Source organism: Sorex araneus, chromosome 11, assembly GCF_027595985.1.
Source record: "Sorex araneus isolate mSorAra2 chromosome 11, mSorAra2.pri, whole genome shotgun sequence".
In the NCBI taxonomy this organism is placed as follows: Eukaryota; Metazoa; Chordata; class Mammalia; order Eulipotyphla; family Soricidae; genus Sorex; species Sorex araneus.
The window spans coordinates 32,717,529-32,730,906 of record NC_073312.1 but is presented as its reverse complement, the minus strand read 5'-3'; the positions used below and the strand labels follow the sequence as shown (position 1 = coordinate 32,730,906).

At 37.6% G+C, this 13,378-nt stretch overlaps 1 protein-coding gene across 3 annotated transcripts in view; it reads left to right on the top strand.

The window, feature by feature from the left end:
• The window catches only part of PLCE1 (phospholipase C epsilon 1), a 372,017-nt gene that overhangs the window by 289,713 nt on the left and 68,926 nt on the right, over positions 1-13,378 (top strand). For 2 of the 3 annotated variants that reach the window (XM_055119418.1, XM_055119417.1), the window contains exons 11-17: positions 597-705; positions 4,092-4,214; positions 4,298-4,434; positions 7,012-7,250; positions 8,958-9,019; positions 9,101-9,266; positions 11,353-11,460. In XM_055119418.1, the coding sequence (XP_054975393.1) occupies positions 597-705; positions 4,092-4,214; positions 4,298-4,434; positions 7,012-7,250; positions 8,958-9,019; positions 9,101-9,266; positions 11,353-11,460 (944 nt within the window). Of the gene's footprint in view, positions 1-596; positions 754-4,091; positions 4,215-4,297; positions 4,435-7,011; positions 7,251-8,957; positions 9,020-9,100; positions 9,267-11,352; positions 11,461-13,378 lie in introns of all 3 variants that reach the window. The other variant, XM_055119416.1, reaches the window with a different exon arrangement.

Sequence of the window (13,378 nt, the reverse complement as noted above, 5' to 3'; positions counted from 1 at the left end):
CCCGGTTTCGATTCCCAGCATCCCATATGGTCCCCTGAGCACTACCAGGAGTGATTCCTGAGTGCACGAGCCAGGAGTAACCCCTGTGCATCACCAGGTGTGACCAGGTTTGACCCAAAAAGCAGAAACTCTATCGTGAACAACTTTGTAACTGTATATCTCATGGTGATTCAATTAAAAAAAAATCATGCAAGTATATTATACTTGGAATAAAACTCCTATTAGTGAACTTGCCATTATTAATGGGGAATATTAACTCTGCAAGGGACAATTTGATGAATTAGTTTGGTGATTCTCAATACTGGCAAAATAATAGAGCTATACTCCAGACCACCTGATTCAGAAACATTCTGGTAGAGAACGCAACAAACTATTTTTATATAGACAGTTATCTCCAGATGAGTCTGATGTGTCTGTTGCCAGGCTTAAAATCCCACTAGATTCAGTGTAGCCATCTAAATATTTTAATGCTTCTTATATTGAAATCGCCTGCACAGGGAGATAGGCGTAGGTATTCGGGCATTTTGGTTTGTGTTGGTTTCCAAGGATAAGTATGATGGAAGTCATTGTGTCTTTTCTGTCTTTCACTCTCACAGAGGCAAATGCCATCACTGCCCCTCCCAACCCTCTCCCTTCCAGACGAGCACACTCTCTGACGACGGCTGGCTCCCCTAACGTGGCTACTGGGACATCATCTCCCATCAGGCCAGTGTCCTTCCCTGTGCTGTCTTCTTCAAACAAGAGTCCATCCAGGTGGGGCCTTAACATGATAAAAAGCAGCAGGAGCCTCTCATCATTCCAGTTGTGTAGAAAGGCTCTATGCAAAGGCTGTCCAGTTCTAGCAACCACACTGAAAACTGAAATCATGAAGTGCCGAAGTGCTTTGAATTTTGCTGATTTTAGGTCTTCCTTCTCAAATTACTAAACTGCTTCTTAGTATTTGACAGACCAAGCCTTCGAAAGTCAGTGGTGGTAACAAAACCCATGGTATAATTCTCGAAATCTGCACTGAGTGGCTATTTCAATTCTAATTTAAACAATTTTAATTTCAAATTTTATTTTAAAATTAGGGGACTATAGAGATGGTACAATAGTCAGGGTGCTTGCTTCTCATACACCCAATCTGGGTTCAATCCCAGGCACCCCTGATGGTCCCCCAAGCTCTCCAGGAGTAGTTCCTGAGTGCAAAGCCAGGATAACCCTGAGCACAGCTGGGTGTGGCTCCCCAAAAGAAACAAACAAAACAAACAAAACAAAAACTCAATTCCTGGTCACATTGGCAATATCTAGAGGTATTTCATAGACTCGGGTGGCTGGTGGCTATAGTACTAAACAGTGCGATTGTAAAATATTTCTATCATTTTCTGTCAAAAAACCCTACTGCATAAACTACTTTTAGTGAGGAATAAATTAAGTTTAATGTAAGCTGTTTAACCCTTTGTTAATAAGTTAAACATATCTAATAATAATCTTATAAATAAGCTTTGGAGGAAAGGCTTTATTAGAGGAGGATATAATTTTAAAGACAGTATTATAGTAAAATATTTTATAAGGTTCATAAAAATTACAGAAATGAAATATTTACCCTCTCTGAAAAAAAAAATACTAAAATGAGTGACCTCCAAAGGCACCAGAATGCCACAGTTCTTTCTCCCCAACAGCAAAATTCCAAACAGAACTAAGATCAAACAGGTACTCTCCACTTTCTCAGACAGAATGGGGAGAGGAAGAAGGTATGCAGACATTGACTAAGGAAATGTCTCTTCCTCTTCTCTCTTCCTTCCACCCTCGTCTCACTCTCATTAAGAAAAGCAACCCTATGGTAAAGCACATTTCAAAGGGAAGATTTCTTCCACAATGTGGATAATGAATATCATCCATACCTTCAGATTTCTGCACTGGGGCATTTTTGAACCATTCTTGCAATTTTTCTGTCAGTTTAGGTTTGTAGCAAAATTAAAAGTTACAAAATATCAAATTTTTTCCTTATATTTTCAGCTTACAGTATTCTAGGTAAATAAAATAGATCACTGTCAATGTCACTGTTATCCCGTTGCTCATCAATTTGCTGGAGTGGGCACCAGTAATGTCTCCATTGTGAAACTTTTTGTTACTGTTTTTGGCATATAGAATACACAAGTAGCTTGCCAGGCTCTGCCGTGCGGGCGAGATACTTTTGGTAGCTTGCCGGGCTCTCCGAGAGGGGCAGAAGAATTGACCCTGGGTTGACCGCATGCAAGGCTACCGCCCTACCCACTGTGCTATCGCTCCAACCCAAATAAAATAGATAGCTTTTATTATTACGTTCCCTTTATTTCAGCCATTCATAAAGAAGAAAAGATAGAACAGGGAGTGGAGCAATAGTACAACGAGTAGGGCGTTTGCCTTGCATGCAGCCCACTAGGGTTCAATTCCCAGCATCCCATATGTTCCCCTGAGCACCACCAGGGGTAATTCCTGAGTGCGAATCCAGGAATATCCCTGACCATAGTCAAGTGTGACCTAAAAAAACAAGGAAAAAAATTGTAATAATAAAAAAAGAAAAGATAGAACAAAGACAGTAATTTTTTTGTTTTTAAAGATGGTGGAAGTAAAGAATCTAAAATGCCAGATGCACGATGACAAGATCTCACCAGAGGAATTCAGGGATGAGTTCCCACAAAATATTTTAAAGCAGAAAGAAAAAACTATAGGACAAAACTAAAAAGCTATAGGAATAAAACAAGCCTAAATACTTTTCGGGTACAACACTAGATTAAGCTGAAAATAAGAAACCATGGTCAAAGTAGTTTCCTAAAATCAGAGGGAGCCAGTTGTCTTTAGATAAGAGTGAAAACTCTAAGTGGAAGACAGTAATGTACTGTGTAAAAGCAAATGATAAAGCCATTTTATCTGTTTCTTTTCCTCTTCTTGAACCCTCCATTTCCAAATCTCCACTGGGGATCAACAACCTATGCCTGCAAAAAACTATAAATCCAGTCTTCTGTAATACTCCTCCATTAACAAAGGTGACCTCAGATGTCAACACAGGATAATTTTCCATGAATAAACATTGTTACCAGGATGGAGGGTAAACTGACTATTCATTATAACATTTTGTAAAATTTTAGGCATTAAAATACTTGAGTGGTTAAAAAAAGAAATGAAAAATGTTATTTAAAACCATACTGTTCATAGATTTCATTAAAAACTATAATCAAAACACTTCTCATACTATCCTGTCAGGGAACTATAACAACTAAAAATATTGTGAAGCAAATAGACTAAGTTTGTAACCAAGTTGAGTTTTTTTTTTATATTGAATAGGTATAGCTTAGCTGGTAGCAAATATAATCCTATGCAGAGTTGACATCTTTCCATTCTCAGTATTTTTATGATTCACATTTTCCATTAATATTAAAAACCCTTCCCTGTTTTCATCAAAGAACTAGTTAAAAAGGAAAAAGAGAAACATTGATATGTTCAAGACTTTCATCTGAAATGTATTTCTATAATTGAAAATATAAGAGAAAATATACATAATTATTCAAACTTTATGACTAAGTAATTTGAGACTCCTTTTTGAAGTCACTTTTCTTGGAAACTCTGGACTCAATATGTTCTATAAAACCCAATGACCTTAGGATCTGCTATAGGGGCAGGCCTGGTTGAGGAAAATTGGAAAGAAAGAGGGATGGTTGGGAAAATTGGAAATAATGGTAGTGGGAAGGTGCAATGATGGTGGAATTGGTATTGGAATATTTAATGTAACAAATCATCATGAACAACTTTATAAAAAAAATAAAATAAAACATGCCCCCCAAAATGACCTGTAATGTCAAAGAACTATAATGATTAGCAGAGAACATCAACCTCAAATTAGTGCCCTCATTAAATAGAGTTCCAACACCACGGGGCTTTAATGTGTATTTCTATTTTCTGAGACCACACAAACTTGTTTGGAGAGAATTGGAAAAGGAGTCTGGAATATAGCCTCTATCTTAAGTAGTTTGCATCACTTTTTGCTCAGTTTGCTAATCAAAGATCTTATGTTGGGGCAGAAGGACAAAACTGGCTCCAGTCTTGCCTATTGAAGCCTGTCTTCATTGCAGTGCTTGGAGCAGTAGCAGCTGGCATGGGCGGATCAAAGGAGGAATGAAGGGCTTTCAGAGCTTCATGGTTTCAGACAGCAACATGAGTTTTGTTGAATTTGTTGAGCTGTTCAAATCATTCAGGTACAGCATCTTTCCTCTTACCCTGTCTCAGTCAGATATTTTTCTAACATTACTAAATTCCAATGTTTTTCACCCCGCATCAGTGTAAGAAGCCGCAAGGACCTGAAGGATCTCTTCGACCTCTATGCCGTGCCCTGCAACAGAGCCAGCCCTGAGTCAACCCCGCTCTACACAAACCTAACAATTGATGAAAATACCAGTGATCTCCAACCCGACCTCGGTTTGTATAGCAGTTAATATTTCCCTCTGAGACCTTTGAGACCTTTCTCTCTGAAAATCACACAGACCCTCACCATGTTCCTTGGGCATGTTATTATCTGGTACATGGTGAAAAACTTAGAGAATTATTTCCAAGTGTCTTAGAGACATACTATTAATATTAGGAACAACTTCTCTCTGCATTTTCATCATCATGAATTCCATTCACTGCTACTACCATTACCATCACCACCCAAACATTTTTTTTCTAGTCATCTGGGTTTTTTTTTGTTTTGTTTTTTGCTTGGGTTTTATTTTTTTTTTGTGGAGTGGGGGTTATTGAATCATCTTGAGATAGAACATTACACAGCTGTTCATGATTGGGTTTCAATCATACAATATTTCAACACCCATCCCTCCACCTGTATAATTTCCCCAGCACCTCCCAACTGTCCCCAGTTTCCCTCCCACCTCTGCAAGCCACCCCTTGCTCCTCTCTGCCTCTATCACAGGCACCTCTCTTCCTCTCTCTCTCTCTCTCTTTCTCTTTCTCTCTCTTTCGTTTAGGCATTATGGTGTGCCTAATACAGTTGCTGAAAAGTTGTCATGTATATCCCTTTTCCTACTTTCAACACTCAGTTCTTGCCCAAAGTGATCATTTCCAACTAATGTTGTAACGATGAACCCTCCTTTATCTTAACTCCCACCACCCCCACGCCCTTGTAATTTCCAGCCATTGACCAGTCTCCCAGCCTGTGTTAACCTAATGTTTTTGCCTCTTCTGTTCTTGCTAGAAACTATAAATATAAAAAAAACCTGCACATGTTGCTTCTTAACTATTTAAAATCAAATGCAGTCCTTAAGCTAAGAATATTAATCTTGTCCAATTTCATTCATAAGATGTGAATAACTATGGATTAGTTGAGTAAGTTGTTGCACCAAAAAGGGTGGGTGATATAGAAGAGAACCTGGGAATGTTTGTGGAAGGAAGTTGATACTGGTGGTGGGATCTGTGCTACAATATTGTTTGCCTAAAACTCAACTATGAATAACCTTGTAAATAATGGTGCTTTAATAAAATATATAAAATAATAATAAAAATATCAAAGAATAAGACAAATTGAGACTTTATTTTTAGAATAATTTTACATTTATAGAAAAATGAACAGAAAATACAAAATGTTCCCTTATACCTCCTGCCACACACACAGATACACATATACACAGAGTTTCTCCTATTGGTAACATCTTGCATTGGGACAGTATATTTGTTATAGATGAGCCAATATTTATTATTATTAACTGGAGACTGAAATTCCACATTTATCTTAGAGTTGTCTCTGTGTTTAATATCATATTGCTTTTGGCAGATATATAATGACATGTGTCTACCATAAAATCATCATACAAAATAGTTCCTCTGATTTAAAATAGCCTATGCCTCACCTTTTAATTCTTCTCACATCCCTCTAAACTCCTGGTAATCACTGATTTTTCTACTGGTTCCAATGACTTGCCTTTCCCAGTGTTCCATATCGTGATAATCATAGTGAATGTAGCATTTTGGGTTGTTGTTTTATGTAGCAACACCTGTTTAAGGTTCCTCCATGTCTTTTCATGGCTTAATAGTTCATTTCTTTTTGGTGCTATATTATATACCACTGTCTGAGTGTAGCACAGCTTTTCTATCCTTTCACCTGCCAGAGGACATCTCAGTTGCTTCAGAGTTTTGGCATTTATAAATTAAACTGCTCAAAGTATTTGTGTAATTTTTTTGTGAGTAAGTAAATTTTCAGCTCATTTGTACCACAGAACACAATTACTGGATCCTATAGCAAACCTAGTTTTAACTCTGTTAGAAGCTGCCAGATCATTTTCCAGAATGTCTTAACTTCAAGTCACAGGCCATACAAAGTTCATGCAAATATAGTGCAGCTGGGGGTAATGTAAGATGAGATTTTGGCAACTTCATACAAAAGTAAACATATTCTTCCAACAGAATCCAGCAATTATATCCTTAGGTATTTACCCAAATCAGTTGAAAACAAACGTTCATACAGACAGCATCACACAAATGTTTTAAGCATTTTTTAGTGTATTTTTCACGTACTATGATTTACAATGCTTTTAATGATGAGGTCATGCATACAGATTTGTAGCACACACCAGGAGCATCTAGGCATTTGGACATGTGTCTTTCTCTCAGCTTACCCCTCCATGTCCCCATCCATTTTAAAGTACAGAAACTGTGGCTTTAAGGATATATCTAGAGTTTCTGAAAATATAAAAATATGGTAGTTTTCCTTAAAAACAAAATACCAAATTTATCCTCAGGTTTCCAAATTAATGTACTCTATTAATCTAAACTTGTGGGCTTTCATGTTCATAGACCTAGCGCCTTCCTAGTTTCATTCATTCATAGTTTCATTTTTTATTGCAGCTTCCCCTTCACTATGTGATGCCAAGAATAACCAGTAAGTTTGGTGGCTTGTTTAGACAAATTAATAAAGAATTACTCCAACTTAATAATTCCACCACACCAGAGTCATTCAAATGAAGTTTGTGAAAGATGATGGGTAGCATGTGTGTTCTGTTTCAGATTTGTTGACCAGAAATGTCTCAGATTTGGGATTGTTCATCAAGAGTAAACAGCAGCTGTCAGACAACCAGAGACAGATATCCGATGCCATTGCTGCTGCAAGTATTGTGACAAATGGCACTGGGATTGAGAGCACATCTTTAGGCATCTTTGGAGTTGGCATACTCCAGCTTAATGACTTTCTTGTGAATTGCCAAGGGGAACACTGCACCTATGACGAGATCCTCAGCATCATCCAGGTTTGTGTCTGGTGTGTGTATGCCTGTACATGTAAAGCCTCTAACTACTCTGATTGTGTTCTGTGAAGAATCGTTCTTTTTTTCCAAAGCCTTCATTCTGGAACATAAGTATAGACATTTATAAATACAAAATACATGTATTCTTATTCAACATGTATTTAACATAGACCAAGCCTCTCCCGACTCAGTAGCACATATAAGTTATCAGAACTTCTTGTTCTTTCACATTCAATTGAATAAGTCTAAGTTTTCAGCTCTTTTGCCATTTATTAGCTCCTTTCAGAGTCTTGCTTTGGTTCACAAACTGGGAATAGGAAGTGTAAATAATAATTTTTGGCTTCAAAACAGCTTACATTCATCACTTCTTGGCCTTTTGGCTAAGATCAAGTGCAAAGTAGCTTACATTCTAGTAGGTGAGACAGACAGTAGACCCCAGAACAACAAAATTTCAGCTAATAATGGGCTCTGAAAATAAAATGGAGCTGAGTAGGGAAATGGAGTGATGCGAGAGGGCTGGGAGGAGTACACACAGCCACTGTTGAAAGGAGGAGAAGGATGGAGCCCTGAATGAATAAATCTGAGGAAAGAGCATTACAGACAGGAAGCTGCAAGTTCAAGGATGGAGGCAGGAGCAAGCTCCAGATTTTGATGAACAAAAAGGCCACATTAGCTAGGAGACAATCAATGATAGGCATAATTTCATACCAATAGTCAGATGCATCTAGGAATTTTAGGTTATCAAAAGTTTGACTTTAGTCCATGGGAAATAGGAAGCTATTTTTGAGAGAGTAACAGTATTTGATTCTGTTTCAAGAGGTCACTTTGACCACTAGAGAGTAAAGTTGGAGGCTGCAGGAGGGGTGGAAACAGAGAAAGTGGGTGGGAAGTTATCACAACGACCAGAGCAAGAAAGAGATGGTGGGGCTGGAGCAATAGTACAGCAAGTAGGACGTTTGCCATGTGCATGGCCAACCTGGGTTTGATTCCCAGCATCTCATATGGTCCCCTGAGCATATTACCCAGGGGTAATTCCTGAGTACAAAGCCAGAAGTCACCCCTGAGCATCACAGGGTGTGATCCAAAAAGCAAAAAAAAAAAAGAAAGAAAGAGATGATGCTGATGCTGGCAGAAGATGCGGGGGCAGCTCGGGGAATGGAATAAGGAGATGGTGCAGGGAAGATCATTGATAGTTGCATCACATGCAACAGATCATCTAGGTTTTTAACCACCCTTGTAATCTGATGGGGAATCAATGGATTAGCAGTTCAGCAATTGGATTTGTTCATGGGAAAGGCTAAAAATGTTAGATTTTTATCTTGGCATGGCTGAGTGCTCGCAACAGGCACCTTGCTTAGTGTTCTCATTTCTCCTCCTGCCAGCTCTGTAGTAGCGCCTATAGTTACTCCCATTATCATCCACATAAACAGATAGCTTGTTTTTCAATAAATCAACCTTATTATTTTCTCTTGCTCTCTATTTTCTCTTAAGTAAATACGCTTTGTATAATAAACTCACTTAAAGTAAATGTTTTTCTTTTGGACTCAAAAACTGCGTCTTACCACTACACAGCCAAATTAGTTCAAATATTTGGTTTAGATGTTTCCTGATGAAAAATAACAGCTTTAAAAATGAGGTGGTGGTTGGGTTCTTTCTTCCCATGAGTTTCCTTTACCTAAATAACACTCTTTTTTTTTGTATTCTTTGCAGAAGTTTGAGCCAAGTGTTAGCATGTGTCATCAGGGCCTAATGTCATTTGAAGGATTTGCCAGGTAACCTCTAAAATAATTCTTCTCTATTGCATAGAGCATATATTTTTCCCATGAAATCTTAAGAAAAATTGTTTTATTTAGGTTTCTGATGGATAAAGATAATTTTGCCTCAAAGAATGATGAGTCGCAGGAGAACATGAAAGAATTACAGCTGCCCCTCTCCTACTATTACATTGAATCTTCACACAATACCTACCTCACAGGCCACCAGCTGAAAGGAGAATCCTCAGTAGAACTCTACAGCCAGGTACTAAGATTCCCACTCAGAATGTGGTTTTCATTAACATTTCATTTACATAATCCTCAGAGTCTTGGAAACCTGACCCAAGGCTCCTTTGAAGAATTTATAAACTGTTCTCTGCAAAACAGGAAGAATGTGAGGTATGAGGAGACTGCCTATAAGTTTAGTTGTTTTCTTTACTTCTTTTGTTTTCTTTTATTCTCCCTTATCTATATTTAACCATTATTCTAGTCGGGGAAATACTTATTTGAGAATCATAACTTTATGATCCAAGTTAGTTTGACCTACTCCAACTCCTACTCCAACTAAAATTAGATTTTTCCCATGGGAAAAATTATCTAATCAGTTTCCTAAATGCTAAATAAATCAATATATTGTAGTGGGAAAGCATAGGAAATGCAGCTTACTCCAAAGTTATTCCTAAAATATTGTTTATTTTGCTTTGTAATCAATCCATCTCTATGGTAGCTGACTTTTAAAAATTGCACAAGCTGTAAGCACTGTCCCTTACACACTTTAATTCATGGGAATGTTCTTTGAAGCTAGTAAGTTGTCTAGACTAGAAAAAGCACATCCTTTTGACCTAAATATCTAGCTCTCAAGGATCTCCATGTAAATTGCCTCTCCCTTAAATTTTCTGCAAATTTCTTGTTTATGCCACTCATTTTCTGAACCTCTGCAGGAAGAGAACAGAGCATATACAAAACCAGAAAACTTGAGATTCCTTTTTCTCTGAATAAATTAGCCCACATCTTCCTCAAAGCCTGGGCAAAATTTCTGTCTCAAGCTTAGCTGGTATGAAATGTAAATATACATACACACGTATGCATATATTTGTTAAACTCTTAAATTGAAAAAATGAATTGTATACTTAGAGTAGTAATTTTAGAAATAGGAATCCCCCAAGTGGCCTTGGCTGCTGATAGTAAGGGACATAAACAGCAGAATAGGAGTGGCCCCATACTTAGCCCCCTCAGATGAAGTCCCCCTCCTTTACATAGTCCATTTGCACAGAGAACTCCACCATTAAAGGAAGTTTGGGATTAATTGTTCTAGGAGGAAGAAATAAAGTGTGTATGTGTGTGTCGGGGGGAGGAAGAGAGAGAGAAAGTCTGTGTTTCTCAATGAAAATGAGTGTGAACAAACTAGTCACTAGCTAGTGGCTTCTAGTTCCAATTATATTGGTGTCACATGAAAATAGTTATATTGGTTTTTAAATCAGTGGGTTGGCCCATTCACAGTGGGTTGCCTCCTATTTGGTTTACCCTTCCAATATGTGTTAATCTCTTGAGTCTATTGATAGATTCTATGTCAGAAGAGGTATCCAAACATGTGTCAGTGACTCAACTTTCAGTTCTAGATTCAGTATTGCAAATAAATAGCATCTCATTTGAGTCATTGATAGTGTGCTTCCTGGAGCACTTTCATGAAGAGATAATGAGATCATAACTTATAGGGGTATAAGTTGTAACTGATAACTAATGATTTAAAATGTCTTCATTGTGAAAGAGGGAAATTGGGAGGTTATTTGTCTTTTTTTGCCTCAAAGTGTTCTAGGATTAAAAAGGAAGCCATATCCTTTGCTCTCCTTGCTTCTGCTTTATTCCACGTTACATGTTCATAGCAAAGGTATTAACTACATGACAGAGTTTTAATATAAGTAGAGGATACTTTTATCTTGATACATTCATATAGATGACCAGTTTATTAAAGAATCAGCAACTTGTTTTTCTGAACTATGATAAGAACATCTTTACCTCTACTAACATCTCCCCAGATAGCAAATGATCCTCTCTAAATTCAGGATGTGCCATACCTCTGGAAGTTTATTGAGTGACCAAATACATGTTTTGCTACTGAATTTTACCTTCCATTTTTATTCAGCGAGCATATTTTTACACCTCAATCTCTTCTTCCCCTTCCCCACTCTGATTAGTTATGACTTTGACCAAAATTCAGTATTTATTTTAGTACACCCTTATGCTTTAGCCCTGGTTGTGAATACAGACACATTGAAGCATGTGCAGGTTTTACTTTTAGGCTTTAATCTCAAATTTCTTATCTTCGGTGGATTTATTCATTTACCCTACAGGTCCTCCTGCAAGGCTGTAGGAGCGTAGAGTTGGACTGCTGGGATGGGGATGATGGGATGCCTATTATTTATCATGGACACACACTGACAACAAAAATTCCCTTCAAGGTAAGCATCAGGGCTATCTTTAAATCAAAGAGTTGCTATCTTCATGTGTCATTTAAATCAATTATTCTACCAAATTATACCTTAAATCCTGAATCTTTATCCTGAGTCTAAAGATTTCCTGAAATTGTCATGTAGTGTAGGATGTGCAAATATTTATTCTTCTGGAGTTGATCTAGAACTTTCATTAGATTCACATTGTACCTAAGTTTAGTAACCATTATTTAGTAACCTTAATTATCACGTAGTATTGTTGCAGTTTTTGCGTGATAAAGTGGTATGTAAAAGGATTAGGTTATTCCCTTGCTATAGGAATTAAGGGTCATTGGCCTTGCTGTTCTGCTGATGGCAAGTATTAGAAGATGAGTTAATAATTAAAATTATAGGGACCAGGAGGCTGGAGTGATAGCACAGTGGAGTGATAGCGCAGTGGGTAGGGCATTTGCCTTGCACAAGGCCAACCCGGGTTCGATTCCCAGCATCCCATATGGTCTCCCGAGCACCACCAGTAGTAATTCCTGAGTGCAGAGCGCCAGGAGTAACCCCTGAGCATTGCTGGGTGTGACCCAAAAAGAAAACAAAATTGTAGGGGCCATAGATATATTACAGTAGGTGAGAGTCTTGCTTTACATGCATCCAATCCAACCCAGGTTTGATCTCTGATACCCCATAAGGTCCCCCAAGCCTGCTAGGACTTGCTAGGACTGATCTCTAAGTACAGACACAGGAGTCAACCCTTAGCTCTGCTGGGTGTAACCTCCCCCCAAAAAAAACCCAAAATAAAAATAAAATGGGAATCAATTCCATCCAAAAAGATTAATAACTTAGGAAGAATTATTTCATTGAATAGTTGTTTAAAGATCTAGGTAGTTAATTATGCAATTGCTCTCTTTATCAGGGAGCCTTTAGTTATGATCTATCATTTTTCTCTGAACCATGGCTGAACTGAAAAGGAATCTCATTTTATATGTGGAAGTGATAATTGAAATACATTTTCACTTTAACTCATGTTTCTATTCACTTTCTTAAAACTATTAAAATCTGTATTGAGGGGAGTAGGAATTGGTAACTGTATTTACATATACACATAAAGAAATATGTATATCTGTTTTTCCAAGTAAATTATAAACTTCTTGAAATCAAGGACATATCCTGTGTATTACTCTTTTTTATAGCTACAAAAATGTCTTTTACATGCAGTATTCTCCACATAGGAAAAAAAGTTATTTTTTTCTGCATTTGGAATATATATAAGCATATACAAATATATCCAGAGATAGATTAAATTCAGCCTCCTGATGACCATTTCTTATAATATATGAACAAAACTCAATATGAAAAGTCTAGTATCTCAAGGGCCAGGAGGATTGCTTCATAGCTGGAAGACTGCTTCATGAGCGGAGGGGAGAAGGCAGATGGAACAGAGAACGGATCACTAAGAAAATGATGGCTGGAGGAATCAGTCAGGATGGGAGATGCATGCCGAAAGTAGATAATGGAACAAACATGATGATCTTTCAATGTCTGTGTTGCAAGCCATATGACCAAAAGTGGAGAGAGAGTATGGGGAATATTGTCTGCCATGGAGGCAGGGGGAGGATGGGAAAGGGGGGGGGGTATACCCGGGATATTGGTGGTGGGGAATGTGCACTGGTGGAGGGACAAGTGTTTGATCATTGTGAGATTGTAACCCAAACATGAAAGCTTATAACTATCTCACGGTGATTCAATAAATTTTTTTAAAAGTCTAGTATCTTTATGAAATGACCTTATCGTTTTGCTTAATTTGAAGATACAGTTGAGAATATAAAAAATATTTTTGACCAAAGTCCTGTGTGTACAATTTATATGTTTTTATTACTGTAAGTATCTTGTCTTCTGTCAGCATGGACAGATATCTAGCCTCTAATAAACTATTTTG